This window comes from Tympanuchus pallidicinctus, unplaced genomic scaffold (genome assembly GCF_026119805.1).
Source record: "Tympanuchus pallidicinctus isolate F22 unplaced genomic scaffold, pur_lepc_1.0 scaffold30, whole genome shotgun sequence".
Classification (NCBI taxonomy): Eukaryota; Metazoa; Chordata; class Aves; order Galliformes; family Phasianidae; genus Tympanuchus; species Tympanuchus pallidicinctus.
In genome coordinates this window covers 6,185,903-6,199,316 of record NW_026294748.1, presented here as the reverse complement: position 1 = coordinate 6,199,316, position 13,414 = coordinate 6,185,903, and the positions used below count along the sequence as shown (strand labels likewise).

The window sequence follows — 13,414 nt, the reverse complement described above, 5'->3', positions numbered from 1 at the left end:
AAGCAGTGCATTTCATGATAGATCACCTATTTCATGCAGGTGACTAGACTCGGTGGAAAATGCAAGGCCAGGAATAGTGCTGAATGTGGTTTGGAAGCTTTAAATGAGCCCTAACAGGCTAAAGCTGTGAAAGCAAATGACAGTTTAGGTTTGTTAACTAATTTGTTGAATTTCTAATACAGGATGGATTAACAATTTACAGGGTTGGCTTGTATTCCATGTAACTTAATGTGTATCTGATATCTGACTTTACTTTGATACCATTTGATTTGTCAGGCACTTCATGACTGAATGATATGCAAATATTATCATCTTCCCTACTGCCAGGAGTTCTATTCTTGTGCTTTGCCAAGTTAAGCCAGCAGACAATGCATTGAGACTCAAACTGGTTAGAAGCTCGGAGGAGAGTGTTCTGTGTGTTTCTGCAAATCCTGGAGATGACATCTAAGGGACTGCCTGGAAATGTTTGAGGGCTGCTGAAATGAGTGCCACTCCTCAGTGACTGGTCACAAAATGTAGAAATTGCTTTGCATGGGCAAGCATGAGTTCTTCCCCCTTCCCCCCCCCCCCCTTTTTTTTTTTTTTTTCCCCTCCAGTAAGTCCAGAACTTTGAGGACTGTTTTGTGAATCCTGGAATATAGGTCATCATCTGCCGACAGTGCTGCTGACCCACTGGGCTGTTTGTGACTGCTCCCTGCTGCATTTTATGTTGCACTCTGCAAAAGTTTCCAACTTCCTTCTGGTGCTTCCCTTGATAGTGCTATATAATTTCAGGGTATTTACAGCATCATGTAAGCATTTGCAGCAGTACTGTAACCTAGAGCTAATAAGGAAATGTTATACTTTGGAATTGGTGGGTATGCACTACCAATTAGATGAACAGTATTCTCATGTACGTAATTGACGGGGTGATTTCCTGGCCAATAGGCAATGGCTCTATCAAAATCTACTGTTCTTTCTACAGCGATATCACAAATCAATTCTTTGACATGAATAGTCACTTTTTCACTGTGTTTTTTCTAGTTTATTCTGAAAGATGATGTATTTGTAGTATGCTGCAGCCAGTTGCCTTGCACATGAGTCTAAAGAAGATCTGTCAAATTTGGCAAATTTTCCACAGGTTACAGAAAGCCTGGTCCTTGTCTTATATTCCTAATGGTTCTTTGTCAGCTTATTCTCGTTCCATGCAGTATCACAAACTAGCAGCTAAGTTGTTAGTTATGTTTTTAAAATTATATTTGTCCTTTTTTTTTCCCCCTGTTCTTTTTTCCTCCTCTGTTTGTTTTTTTTTTTTAAAAAAAAAAAAAAACTAATGCCAGAAGAATATTTGACAGCGCATGTTCTCTCTAGTGAGCTCACGCAACTTGCAGGATGGAAAAGATTTTCTAGCTATGAAATTTGCCCTTTGATCATAATGTAGGCACTATAACTATCTACTAATGAACTGCCTTTCTTCACCTTTAGCATTCTGTGTGGTCCGTATTTGCACAGTAACTAATAAGGCTGTATTCTGTCTCACTGAGGGTAAGCTGACCTACCACATAAATGAAGTAAAGTATCACAAGTTCATGTAACATTATGTCATTAGGAACTAAAGTACCAACTTATTTTAGGAACATTAGATTATCTAAATTTAAAAGAAAAAAAATTAAAGCAAACGCTTATAACTAATCACATAAGTTCATTGGTCACTGCTTTTTTGTTTTGTCTAACAAAAGTCCTAGCTGTGCTGCAGAAAGTGGCTGGGAGATGGCTGTGTGAACATGCATAGCAGAAATGCTGAGTCATGGCTTAAAACAGTGATTGAGCACCTGTTGGGAAGGCAGGGCCAACCCAGAAAAGCTTAGGTGCATGCAGTGTACCTGAGTGATGGAAGGGGAAGAGCCAGGATGCACCCCTTCCCAGACCTCATTTAAGGGTTGACGAGTGTCATGGGGAAGCAGAGGGATCTTGTTGGAGATCACTGTGTACCTGAGGCCTTTTGAGGGTAAGCTTTTTCCCTTTGTTTCTGTATCTGTAGCTGCTGTGCTTGCTTATTCTCATTTGCTGCAGCTTTAGACTTTGCCACCCTGCTTTTATTGCTGTGCTTTCTATTACAGTATAGCATCATAACATGCTCTGCCTCTCCTGTGGAATACCTACGTGCATTTCCTGCACCTTGGCCATGAGCTTCATCCTTAATAGGATGTGAAAGGCAATTCTGGAGCCATCTTAATGGTTGATTCCTTGGTTTTTCTGCCATGGAATTGAAAGAATAGAACTGGCTACAGAGGCTACTTCTGTCAAGACTTGCACGGCTGCTGCTTCGCTTGTTTTTGTTCCTGCAGATAAATGATGTCTTCAGTTTCAGAGCTATCATTTGTTTCAGGGCTAACAGTTTTACAACATAATCAGATATGAAAATAAAATGTTCTTTCTGCTGTGATGCAATGAAGATGAGTGAGAGGTCAGGATGTGTACTTTATGGGTATTTGCTTTTTTTCTAAAGAAGAAATACTTTTAGTCACTGCACAGCATGTGTTGAGGCTTCACAAGAGAGGTGTGAATGTAACAGCTTCATAGGAGATCTCACATGAAAATGTTTATCAGAATGGACAACCATGAAAGAGCTAAGAGTTGAGTTTAACTAGACAAGAGCTGTTCTTCTCTCCCGTTTTTGGAGGAAAGAAAGCAAGAAACTTGGCTGAAATACACCTTGAGTTTCTTAGTGCTAAATATCAGAGAGAAATCACTTGTTTTCAGGGTTACTGCTTGGTGTCTAATCTATTTAAATGTCCTTTGTATGAACAGATTACCTCGCCAGCCATGGCCGACTCAGTGAGTCTGAGGCCAGGCGGAAGTTCTGGCAGATCCTCTCAGCAGTGGAGTATTGCCACAACCGGAAGGTTGTGCACCGAGACCTGAAGGCTGAAAATCTTCTGCTTGACAACAACATGAACATCAAAATAGCAGGTATGCAGAATGTAGAGGGTTATTCAAAAACCTTATTTTTAAGGAAAGTGTTTTTTCAGTAACTCAGCTGCTGCTGCCTAAGAAGTCCTGCTGTGCGTAAGTCAAAGAAAATCAGAGTGGTAATACATAGAATACTTTTGCACTATGGATATCATAGTGCACGTAGCTAAAACAATTCCTAAATTGGCTCTATTATACATTCAGGGGAAAAAAAAACGTTTTTAGAGTAATTTTTTGTGGGTGTCATAACATGTCAGTGATGCTGCCAGACATTCAGGTTAATATTGAGTTAATCAAATAACTTATTTCAATGTCAAAAAACTCAAAATGGAAGCTTATTGATTTTTATTTTTTTTTTGCATGCATGATTTCATTTTAATTATAAATTTAGGTACAGCAGATGTTGCTGGCAGTGAAAATAATTTTGTCAGTTATCAACTCATTACAATTCCATGAATCCTTCCATGTTGACTTTAGCCCAGAAACACTTGAAATGCAAAAGGTAGATAACATCTTGATTTGGAGCACTGTTGAACTTTAGTCATCAATAAGACAGGAGCAGGAAAGGAGAACTAACTGCTGGAAGAAGCTGGTTTGTATTGGCGTAAGCTTGTGAGTTCTGAGAAGGAAGTGTGAATAGACTTTCAATTGGCTGAGGAAGATGCAGTGATAAAACATTGCTGAGTTACGGACCACAGCTAGATGACTTTACTTTTGAATTTCTTCTCTGGCACTTCTGAAATGGCTGAGCTGAAAGTGTATCTGGATATCTAATGTTTTCTGTAAGTATGAGGCTGCAGAAAAGTGTTAAATGTGGCAGCAGATCTTAAAACACGTGCTTTTTATTCATGGAGTATGAAGATAGTGTCCTGAAAGATTTTAAAGGAAAAGCTAGTACCTGTTCATTTGGTTAGCATCTGTTGTGAAGATTTGCCTCTCCCTCTGTGATACTGCAGAAGAAATTGGGAAGACTGAGCATCCAGTCTATCTCTGGAGATTAACTTCAGCCTTAGGAAGAATCTTTCAAATCTTTTCAAGTCAACTTTATCAGAATGAGGAATCAACAGTCTTTTAAAATGAGCACCTCTGAGATCAAAATATTGCTTGAGCAAGAATTTATCCTCTAAACTTAGATAAAAGGAACCCAGTCATGGCTGTCAAAAAACATGTTATCTTTGGATAGAAAATGGGCTGTTTCTAATGGACTGAGAAGGATTTCTTACCAGTGTATGTATTAAGAGGGTAGCTTTCCCAGCTTCTGCATGTGTTTGTTGCTTTTGTGTTGACCTTCATTTTTGTCTGTATGTTAAGTACTTTCCTCTCTCCGTTCATTTACTACCACCTTCCTGCCTCTAGCATGTTTACAGAGAAGTAAAGAATAAATTAAGAAAAATATAGTGGTGTCTGTTGCAGAACCATGACTTGTATGGATTATTAAGCTAATTATTTATTAGCCACATCTGAGTGTAATGTGTTTTGTTTTGACGTAGAGGATGGTGTGTGTGAAACTGATTCTTTAAAACTGAAGAGCGGAGCCTGATAATCTGGACTTCTTGGCAATCACACACACATACAGAATGGTCCAGGTTGGAAGGGATCTCAAGGATCATGAATCTTCAACTCCCCTGCCACAGGCAGGACCACCAACTTCCACATTTAATACTAGACCAGGTTGCCTAGGGCCTCATCCAACCTGGCCATGGGACATCCACAACCTCTCTGGGCAGCTGTTCCAGCACCTCATCACTCTTATAAACAAACACTGTTTCATGGATCCTTAGCGTGTCATAGTAGGAATTCTAAAGAATGTTCATAAAGCAGTAGAAATTGTTATTTGTTATGGAGTTTTTACAGCAGCTTCTTTTTTATTTCTTTTGCTTTTCTCTGTTCTCTATTGTAGACTTTTGTACTGGTGTTAAGTTGAAAAAAAAAAAAAAAAGTTACTGTCAGACGAAGCAAACCTGTTGTAGCTAGAAGGTGAAGTTCTGATATGAGTTCTTATTTTGTGCCTTTGATACCTGAAGAAAACTAAGAAAGCATTTTAGGATGGAGATGATGTCTGGACTTTAAACCAAAGTGGCCTAAGTGCAAATAACAAAAAATGTTGAGACTGAACTGGTAGTGGTGTCTCAAAATTTTGAAAATTTTGAGCCAGAGGAGACTGAAGACATCAACTGCTCTGTCATGGGGAGCTTTGATGTCCAAGTCCTCCAGAGAATCAGGAATAAATGAAAACACCAATAAATGGTTGTTCCCAGGTTCCTCAGCTGCTGCTGTCTCTTTACCTCAGCTGCTCCTATGCTCTATATTCCCCAGAAGTTAACTACAGATGATATGTAATGCATGTAAATGATTACATTAACTGGTAGTGATTCACATGGTCTTCTGTGCATCTTCATCAAGCTTTCACAGGATGGATTATGATTCCTGTCTGCACCTTTGATGATAAAGTAACCAGGGAAAAGTTAAACCTGCCAGAAACTGTGTGATGATTAGTCCTGAGTCGGTTTTGTTTTTCTCTGCAAAGGAAAGAGATGACTAATTCCACAGAATGGCTCATCTGTGATTTTGCAGTTATTTGGTACCACATGGGTCCTTGAGAACAGTCTCTTCCAGTGGTTTGTATTTTTTCATTGTTCGTGTATGAAACTGTGCAAAAAACAAAGAGCAGCCAGGATCCCAACTCTGACAGCTAGAATTACTTTCTAATTAGAATTAATCTAGCAATTTAAAATCACAGCACAGGAACTGATGAATTATTCCAAAAGAAAGTTTTGCAGCATTGGTGTTTGCTTGCCAGCACTGTGTGTGGGGGGCTGCACCTTGCTGACTGCTCTAAGCAGCTACAAATCCACACTGATGCTCGTGGCCATTCTGGGTTCTTCTCAAATGCCATGGGATCTCTTGATCTATTCTGCTGCTGCAAAGTCTTTTACTGAAGCTTTTGCTCTTTAGAATACAACATTTTGCAGTTAAATATAGGAACTTACATAAAGTCACCTCTGTATTTCAGCTATGATTCAGAAGCAAGTGTTTCTAAAACTCTAAGCTGATTGCCACCTCTTCTGCTTAAACAGGGAAACTGACATGAAAAGTCACGGCTTTGTGCTAATAATTCTCGAAAAGAAAGAGGATAGACAGAATTCCAAGGACCTTTCTTTTCTATCTTAGATGAGAAGCAGAGGATGCATACAGATCTTGAAGTGAGAGCTTTGATACTCTTATTTTCTAGAAGATATCTGGGAGTTGGGAACAAAAACTTCAAACTTAAATTTGAGCATAAATAAAAGAGGTGTTAATCGGATTAAATGTCCAATGAGAAAGTTTCAGCTGAAGGCTGCCAAGCCAGACAGCTCCTCTAAAATTTCTTTCTAGCACTTATGTTGTTTGTTTTGTTTTTTTTTCCCAAAATTGTTATGTGTAGACAGCCAGGTATTTGAGGACCTTTCACATTTTGCTGGTTTCTTAAGAGCTCTCAGTGGCTGGATATCTCGTTGGTAAGCTATGCTGTCATCAGATAAAACTTTTTCATTTTCTATCAGAGATGGCTCTATGAACAGCAATTACAGCATAGAATTGAGGATGAAATAGTGAGGTTCTCCCTGTAGCCTTCCATTCCTACAAAACTGCCAAATAAAGATCGTAGAATGGCCTGGGTTGAAAAGGACCTCAAAGATCATCTAGTTCCAATCCCCCTGCAGTGTGGGGACCAACACTGGGATGGGGGCCAACCACCAATCCAGGCATCTCAGAGCCACATCCAGGCTGTCCTTGAATGCTTCCAGGGATGGGGCACCCACAACCTCCCTGGGCAACCTGTTCCAGTGTGTCAGCACCCCTCAGTGAAAAACTTCCTTCTAATTTCTAACCTAAGTCTCCCTGTCTTAGTTTAAAAACATTCCCCCTTGTCATATCACTATCAACCCATGTAAACAGTTGTTCCCGCTCCTATTTGTGCACATCATACTGGAAGGCTATGGGCTTTATAAATGCATCGAACTTGTGCATTTGGATGGTAAAGCTGCTGTATTCAAACCAGATCAGGTAGGAGAGACTGTTATTTTGAAGTAGGCTGTAGCACTGGCTTGTCTTGCTGGTGGACTGTAAAATATGCATTGACGTCAGAATGGCTGATGCACATTCAGTGCATGAAGTGGGTCAGGTTTGTTTCTAACATGCTCATACCTTTCCTTTATCAGCACCCCTCTCATCTTGATATCCTTTGCTCACATTACGATGTTATAACAGAAGACCCATGTGGCTCTATAGCGCCAGGCAAGCTGTGTTATTTTTGTAATTTTAGAAGACTGGATTAATTGTAGCTCTGAGGCTGGTATCCCTTCTACATGATTTGTAGTGGTATAAATTAGAGACCACCTCATATTGCTAGATGCACAGCAGAAGTAGCAGTGGCTCTGGCAGGGAGCTTCTATTTCTCAAATTGCAAACCGGTCTGAAATCTTACTCTGTTTCCATTTTTAACAGGAAAAGAGTTTCCATTTCTGTGTGCAAAAAAACCTATACCTTTTAAATTAAATATTATTCTGAGGACAGTAATGAAATCAAGAAACTAAATGCCCCAAATGTTGGGAGCCAGTATTTTCAGGTGGCACAGAGAGAGTTTATTCACACAGAGTTTATTCAGCTGAACACAATGCTGTAAATGGTTGTTGTTTTTTCTTTTTAATATGCACATTTGGGAAAATGTTAAAAAGATAAAGATCACTGAATTATATAATCTCAGTCTTCTGATAGCAAGTCCAATTTCAGTCCTTTTAGAATTCTGTGGCTGACGTGTCTTGTGCAGAATTGGCACATTAGGTGATAGTAATGTTCTTGAAATCCATTTTTCTGGAATGAGAAACCTCAATGCTGTTCTTGGGTTAAAAATGATTATCTTTCATCCGGAATGATGGTGGTAGATCAATAATTGCAAGGAGAAACAAAGTAGGGGAATAGGAAGAGTGCTGGTGATTATTTTGTACTCCGTTGAATCCTGGCTGTTCTAACACCTCAAAAAATGGGACAACCAAACTGTCAGCACAGTAATTAAAAACTGAGGAAGCCTGGTGGATCAAGCAGCTGGTATGGTGACTTAATCTTGAACTTTTTCTTTGAAGTTACTTTAATGGATCCTATGAATTCTCAAGTTCATAAAAAGTGGTTTCATATAATTGGAAGTAATTGTGGAAAGTATAATGGAAACAAAAAGAGGTCACCCTAATAATTTATGTACCCTAACAAAAAATACTGATCTCCTTGCACAGGTAATTATTCTGTATAACAACAGAATATAACTTCATTTCTGATGATAAGAGCAAATTGCTGAAATATGCATCACTGTTTCATTTTACATGAATAACTCCAGCACAAAATAACAGGTATTTGGCTTTTACTGTACTTCTTATTGTCAATGCTATTTTTTTAGTGGAAACATAAAGCTAGAGGATGCCAGTCTTCCTTGCCCTTGAAAAGGGGAAGAAACTGAAGTTGCAGAACTGCAGTTCAAAGACAGAATGATGGAGCTATTTGACAGGCTGTAAGACTCATAGACAAGGTGTGCAGACTCATGAGGAATTCCTGCTGGCTGAGATCCATCTGGCGCTAACAGGGCATACAAAGCATGCCACTTTTTTTTAGCCTACTCCTCCTGTACTCATTCCTGCCCCTGAGCCCCAGCAGCCAGTAGTAATGTTTACTGCTTTAGTAGCGCTTGGACAGAACACACCCTTGCCTGTTCCTTCTAGTATCAGTTCAGAGACCTTTCATTCATAGAACTGCATAATAAAACAATTGTCTTTGTCCATGTAAAACCATCAGATGCTATTCCACTTGGCCAAACACTGTCTTGACTGCATCGATTTCTGTAATACTGCTGCTCTGGGAGCAGAAGGCAGCAGCCTTGCAAGGACCATGCTACTCTGTTCTAAGGTGCCCTTGCTCTTGAGTTGCTTCTGGTAATCATAAAAAAAAAAAAAAAAAAAAAAAAAAATGCTATGAAATTAAACATGCAAGAGTAACTACAAAAAGCGAAAATCTTAATTACAGCATAAACCTGCACCTTGTATAGTGATCACTTGTACTTAAAGACTGTTCTGTCCTTTGCTACTCAAATTTGTTTGTCTTTCTTTCTAAAGCAGCTTCTGCATGTTCACATTCAACTCTAACTTTAATTCCAGTCTGGATAGGTAAAAGTTTTAATTTCTTAGCATTATAAATCTTGTTTATATCCAGACAGGTTATGCTTCCTATAGCTGTGCTTACAAATCTATGAATGTGTACCTGTGAATCTGGTACACAGGTTTATGAGGGTGGCACCTGAGTAGGAGCTGCAGCTGGGAGTTGGATTGATAATTATCTGACATGCTCAAGATAAGTGAAGAGAGATCAGATTAAATTACACCTACACAGACAGAAAAATGTTTATGTGAAAATAAATTGCTGTGTGTTTCCTGAAGTATTGTTGGAGTTGCCAAGCCAATGATGTGTAAAGAAATGTCTTCTCAAAGAAAATAAGAGATTCACAACAAAAGTCTATCTGTGATCAGAAAAAGTCACTGGGATTTGGGTTTTTTTGTTTTTTTTGTTTTTTGTTTTTTGTTTTAAGGAAATTTTGTTGTTCTCTGTGTTACTGCAACTTATATTGCAATTGTTTTAGCACAGAAGAAGAATGCAAAAGGAAAGATGGCACCAATATTATGTTTGGTATTTCCTACTTAGATCTGGAATCTGAGCTGACGTTGGTGCCTCCAGAGTACAGTGGCATGCCAGGATGCCATTGCATAACTGTTCATGCAACTGTCAGGCATTCTGTGTATTTGCAGTGTGTGGCACTGTTGTGGATCTTGCAGTCTGACCTTCAGCTGATAATTCTGGTGTTGTAGTTCCCCTTTAGGCAGATGCTTTTTGATGATGGCCAAGTCCAAAAAGTTCACTGACAGTGAGTACGTGAGTCTCTGAGTCAGAGCCGGGATAGTGACCTTGGATCAAGGTGGAGGTTTTGCTTGTAACAGATCTCTGCAGTAACCAATATGGTCTCTTGTAATAGAAGTATGTTAATTCTCTGGAATACATATTTAATTTAAGGTTAAATTTAAGTTTAATTTAACACTGGGTTAAATTGGTAAATGAAGCGTAGATATAAATGTCCAGCTTAATTACTTTTGAACTAAAGTATATCTTTCAGAAGACTATCTCCTCCTGCTACGTATTGGAAGACGGTTTCCCACTCGTGTGCATGTGAGAATTTCTAATAAAGTAAAGACCTCCACATTGTGCACACAGTGTTCTGCAGTTGTCAGATGTCTCTGAGAATACATCCTTTGTAGCTGCACTGACGTACTTTGGGATCACTTCCCGGACGGATGAAGATCAGATAACTTTTTTTCTGCATGAGGAATTACAGGAATGGCTTGGGAGAGTCACTGGCACTAGATTTAGCTCTTGCCATTGCTACAAAAGTAGTAGAGTTCATTTACAGTGTATGTGGATACAAAGCAGCCACTAGCTGGTTGTGTAAGCCAGTCTGAGTATTAGGAGAGCCTGCAGATCCAAATTAGAGGCTTTTTTTGGTATATAATGCAGGGTTAATGCTACCAAGAAAAGTTTTTTTGCCTGTTCAGTGTGGAGTTACTTGTGGTGGGCTCAGCCATTGGCCTGGCTTCTCTAAGGGATCTGGACAACTGAAGTACAGCTTTTTTGGCAACTTTGGGTTGGACACAGAAGTTCCAGATATGTGGTCAGGTAGATAAGGTAGATTTTTCTGTTTCTACACAACCTTAATGTGGCTGACAAAGTAGCTAGTATCTGTACTGCACTGGCATGCATTGGTCTGAAAGGACTATGCTGCTTATTTTTAGACTTGATCTCTTATAAGGCAAATTCAGAAATCTCTAATATCTATTTCACAAGATGACTGGTTTATTTAAAAAGAAAAGGCAAATTGCAATCAATTGATGAGATGCTAATGAAGTACATATAGAGTACTGGGCTCTGTAGTTAACTGCCGAGGGGAAACAAATGCATTAGGCAAATCTTTATGAAAAGAAATGGGATCTAGCATTATGCTTTGGGATCTTCCCTTTATGCTTTGAGGTATCTGGGGGACTGAGATGTTCCCAGAGCATGTGATGTGCATTTGTGGTGGCAGAAACATTACAGCAGAGCTGCAGCATCAGATTTCAAGCTGTTGAAGTGCTAAGGAAAGAGGTTTCAACAAAGAGGGACAATTTCCATTCACTGTGCAGAGAATGGACAGGCACTTCAGCTATGCTTGGCCCTGCTCTGAGTCACGGATTTCATACCTGAACTAGGTATGAGCTCTACCTGAACTAGCCTGCTCTATTTCAGCATCCTTGCTGTAACGTTCCTTAGCACCCTCAAACACTTGACAAGAGACAAATTCTCAGTCCCTTGAAATTCCTAAATAAAAAGTGTTTTAGTCATCTTGCAAAGTACTCTTCAAGATGTGTTTACAATGGAAGAACAGCACTTAGAATTGCTATAAGACAGGTGAGCCGTGTGCACTGCTGTAACTAGCAGTTCCTTCAAGATTAGACTGAGCTTTGGAAAGAGGAGGCACAAAATAAGGACAGAAAAGTATGAGCTATTTGTGCATAACTGGGAGATCTACAGTTACCACTGCCTGCCTGAGTCTGTTACCTTACAGTGCACTACCCACTGTGGACACTTCCATGCTGAGAGCTGGCTGGTTGCATAGCCTTGGCTCTCCATAATTCCTCTATTATTCCTAATTAGTACATTTCATCAAAGACAACTAAGAATATCCTCCTCAGAAGAGTTGTACTTTTTAACACAATAGAGACTCAGCACTGCAGCGTGAGCAGTGAAGCAGAGGTGATGAAGGTTGTAAGGGGGTGCTCTTGGTGAGAAGAATTAACCTGGGGTATGAAAAGACTTGGGATCTCTTTTCAAATCTTGCTGAAATCATTAGTGAACTCAAAGTTGAAATAGTTAATAGCAACAGTCAAAAAGCTTATGAGGTCATGCTGCTGTGTGTGTGTGTTCCAGATAACTTCTGAACTTGCTGAAACCAAATTTGACCGAGTTTGTGTCTTATTACATGCTAAAGAAAAATCGTGAAAGGCAAAAAGTGTTCTCAGACTCTACAGTTTTGGTGTTCTTGATACTGTGTCTTCTGCCTGCATTATTTGTTATGTATATTGCAGGAGTGCTGTTCAATAAACTGGAGCTCTGGTGACTTACTAGGAAAGCAATCAAAGACTTCTAGAGTCAAGCTCCTCTAAAGCAATTACGTGCTACTGTTAAGCCTGCTAAATTTTTCTGTTTAGTATCTACGTATTGACTGACTCTGGGGATTCTCTCATGCAGTGATACAGAGCCCGTAAACCAAAAGAGGCACCAGCAGTGCCCAGTATAGCGTCTCCTAACCACAGTGTATATCTGTACTGCTATCTGCTGATTGGCAGCACCACACACTAACGTACCTCTGAGTCAGGCAGCAGCTGATAGGACTAAATCAACAGACTGACCACTGCATATCAACATGGCTGACTTTCACAGCATTCCTCAAGTCACACCAATATGCTGTATTACTCTGTGGGAACTCCAAGGGTAAAAGTGTTATCACTTATGAAAAGCAGCACAAAGCAACTTATAGCCTTCTACTCCATGCTCTGCTGCAGTGTGTAGGAAGAAGGGGCAGGGAACAGCTGAACCATTGTTCAAGCAGTAGTTGCTCAGGGATGAACACAAACAGCATCACTGTGCTTGATGGTTTTTGCACACCAATCACTTGGTAATGTTCTGTTCTGTGGTCCTTCTGGAGATACAGCCAAATTGTTTGTGAACTGAAGCTAGTTTGCCTGAAAGTTTTAAATCCAAAGAGTGTTTTCCTTATTATCAGATCTCTCACCTTGAGGACTTCTCTTTTATTTTAGTACTAACAGCACTTGGGTGTCATGGGACGTATGGGGTGTCTGCAGCACAAAGGGAACAGTGGACTAAGAGAAATGTGGCTCCATTGAATTCTATGGGAAGTGGAGCTGGAATTTTGACTCAGCATATGAATAGGTCTATCCATATAGTGTACTTCAGAGGCTTTTATTAAAAGCCTGAAGAGTAAGACAAGCCTTGTATTTTAATACCAAGTAGTGCTGTTGAAGCAGTGTGTTCAGAATGGGTATCTACAGTGGATGTAGGAGGTACTTCATTTGCTTTATTCTTCATTCTTACTGCCCCCTTGATGTATGAACCAAGCAAAGAGTGAGAGTGATGGTTGGAAATAAAAGGAGCTGTAAGGTCTGTGCTGTGAAGGTCTCTGAAGACTGAGAAAGGTGAAGTGACTGACAGGAGAGCAGCTACAGATCAGACGCAAGGGAGTTTTAACACCCACATGGAATTCTGCATTCTAAAAATGATCAGCCTTGGTTCAGTCACTAAGCCAGCTTCCTCAATGCTATTGTTGTTTGCTGTTTTGTTC

The 13,414-nt window shown here is 39.7% G+C and overlaps 2 protein-coding genes across 10 annotated transcripts in view; one reads left to right on the top strand and one right to left on the bottom strand.

The window, feature by feature from the left end:
* Nucleotides 1-13,414, bottom strand: part of PKNOX2 (PBX/knotted 1 homeobox 2) — a 138,205-nt gene that overhangs the window by 5,043 nt on the left and 119,748 nt on the right. The window lies entirely within an intron of this gene.
* SIK2 (salt inducible kinase 2) overlaps nt 1-13,414 on the top strand; it is a 49,487-nt gene that overhangs the window by 10,816 nt on the left and 25,257 nt on the right. For all 9 annotated transcript variants that reach the window (XM_052697386.1, XM_052697389.1, XM_052697388.1 and 6 more), the window contains exon 4: nt 2,791-2,952. In XM_052697386.1, coding sequence (XP_052553346.1) covers nt 2,791-2,952 — 162 coding nt within the window. The remainder of the gene's footprint in view (nt 1-2,790; nt 2,953-13,414) is intronic.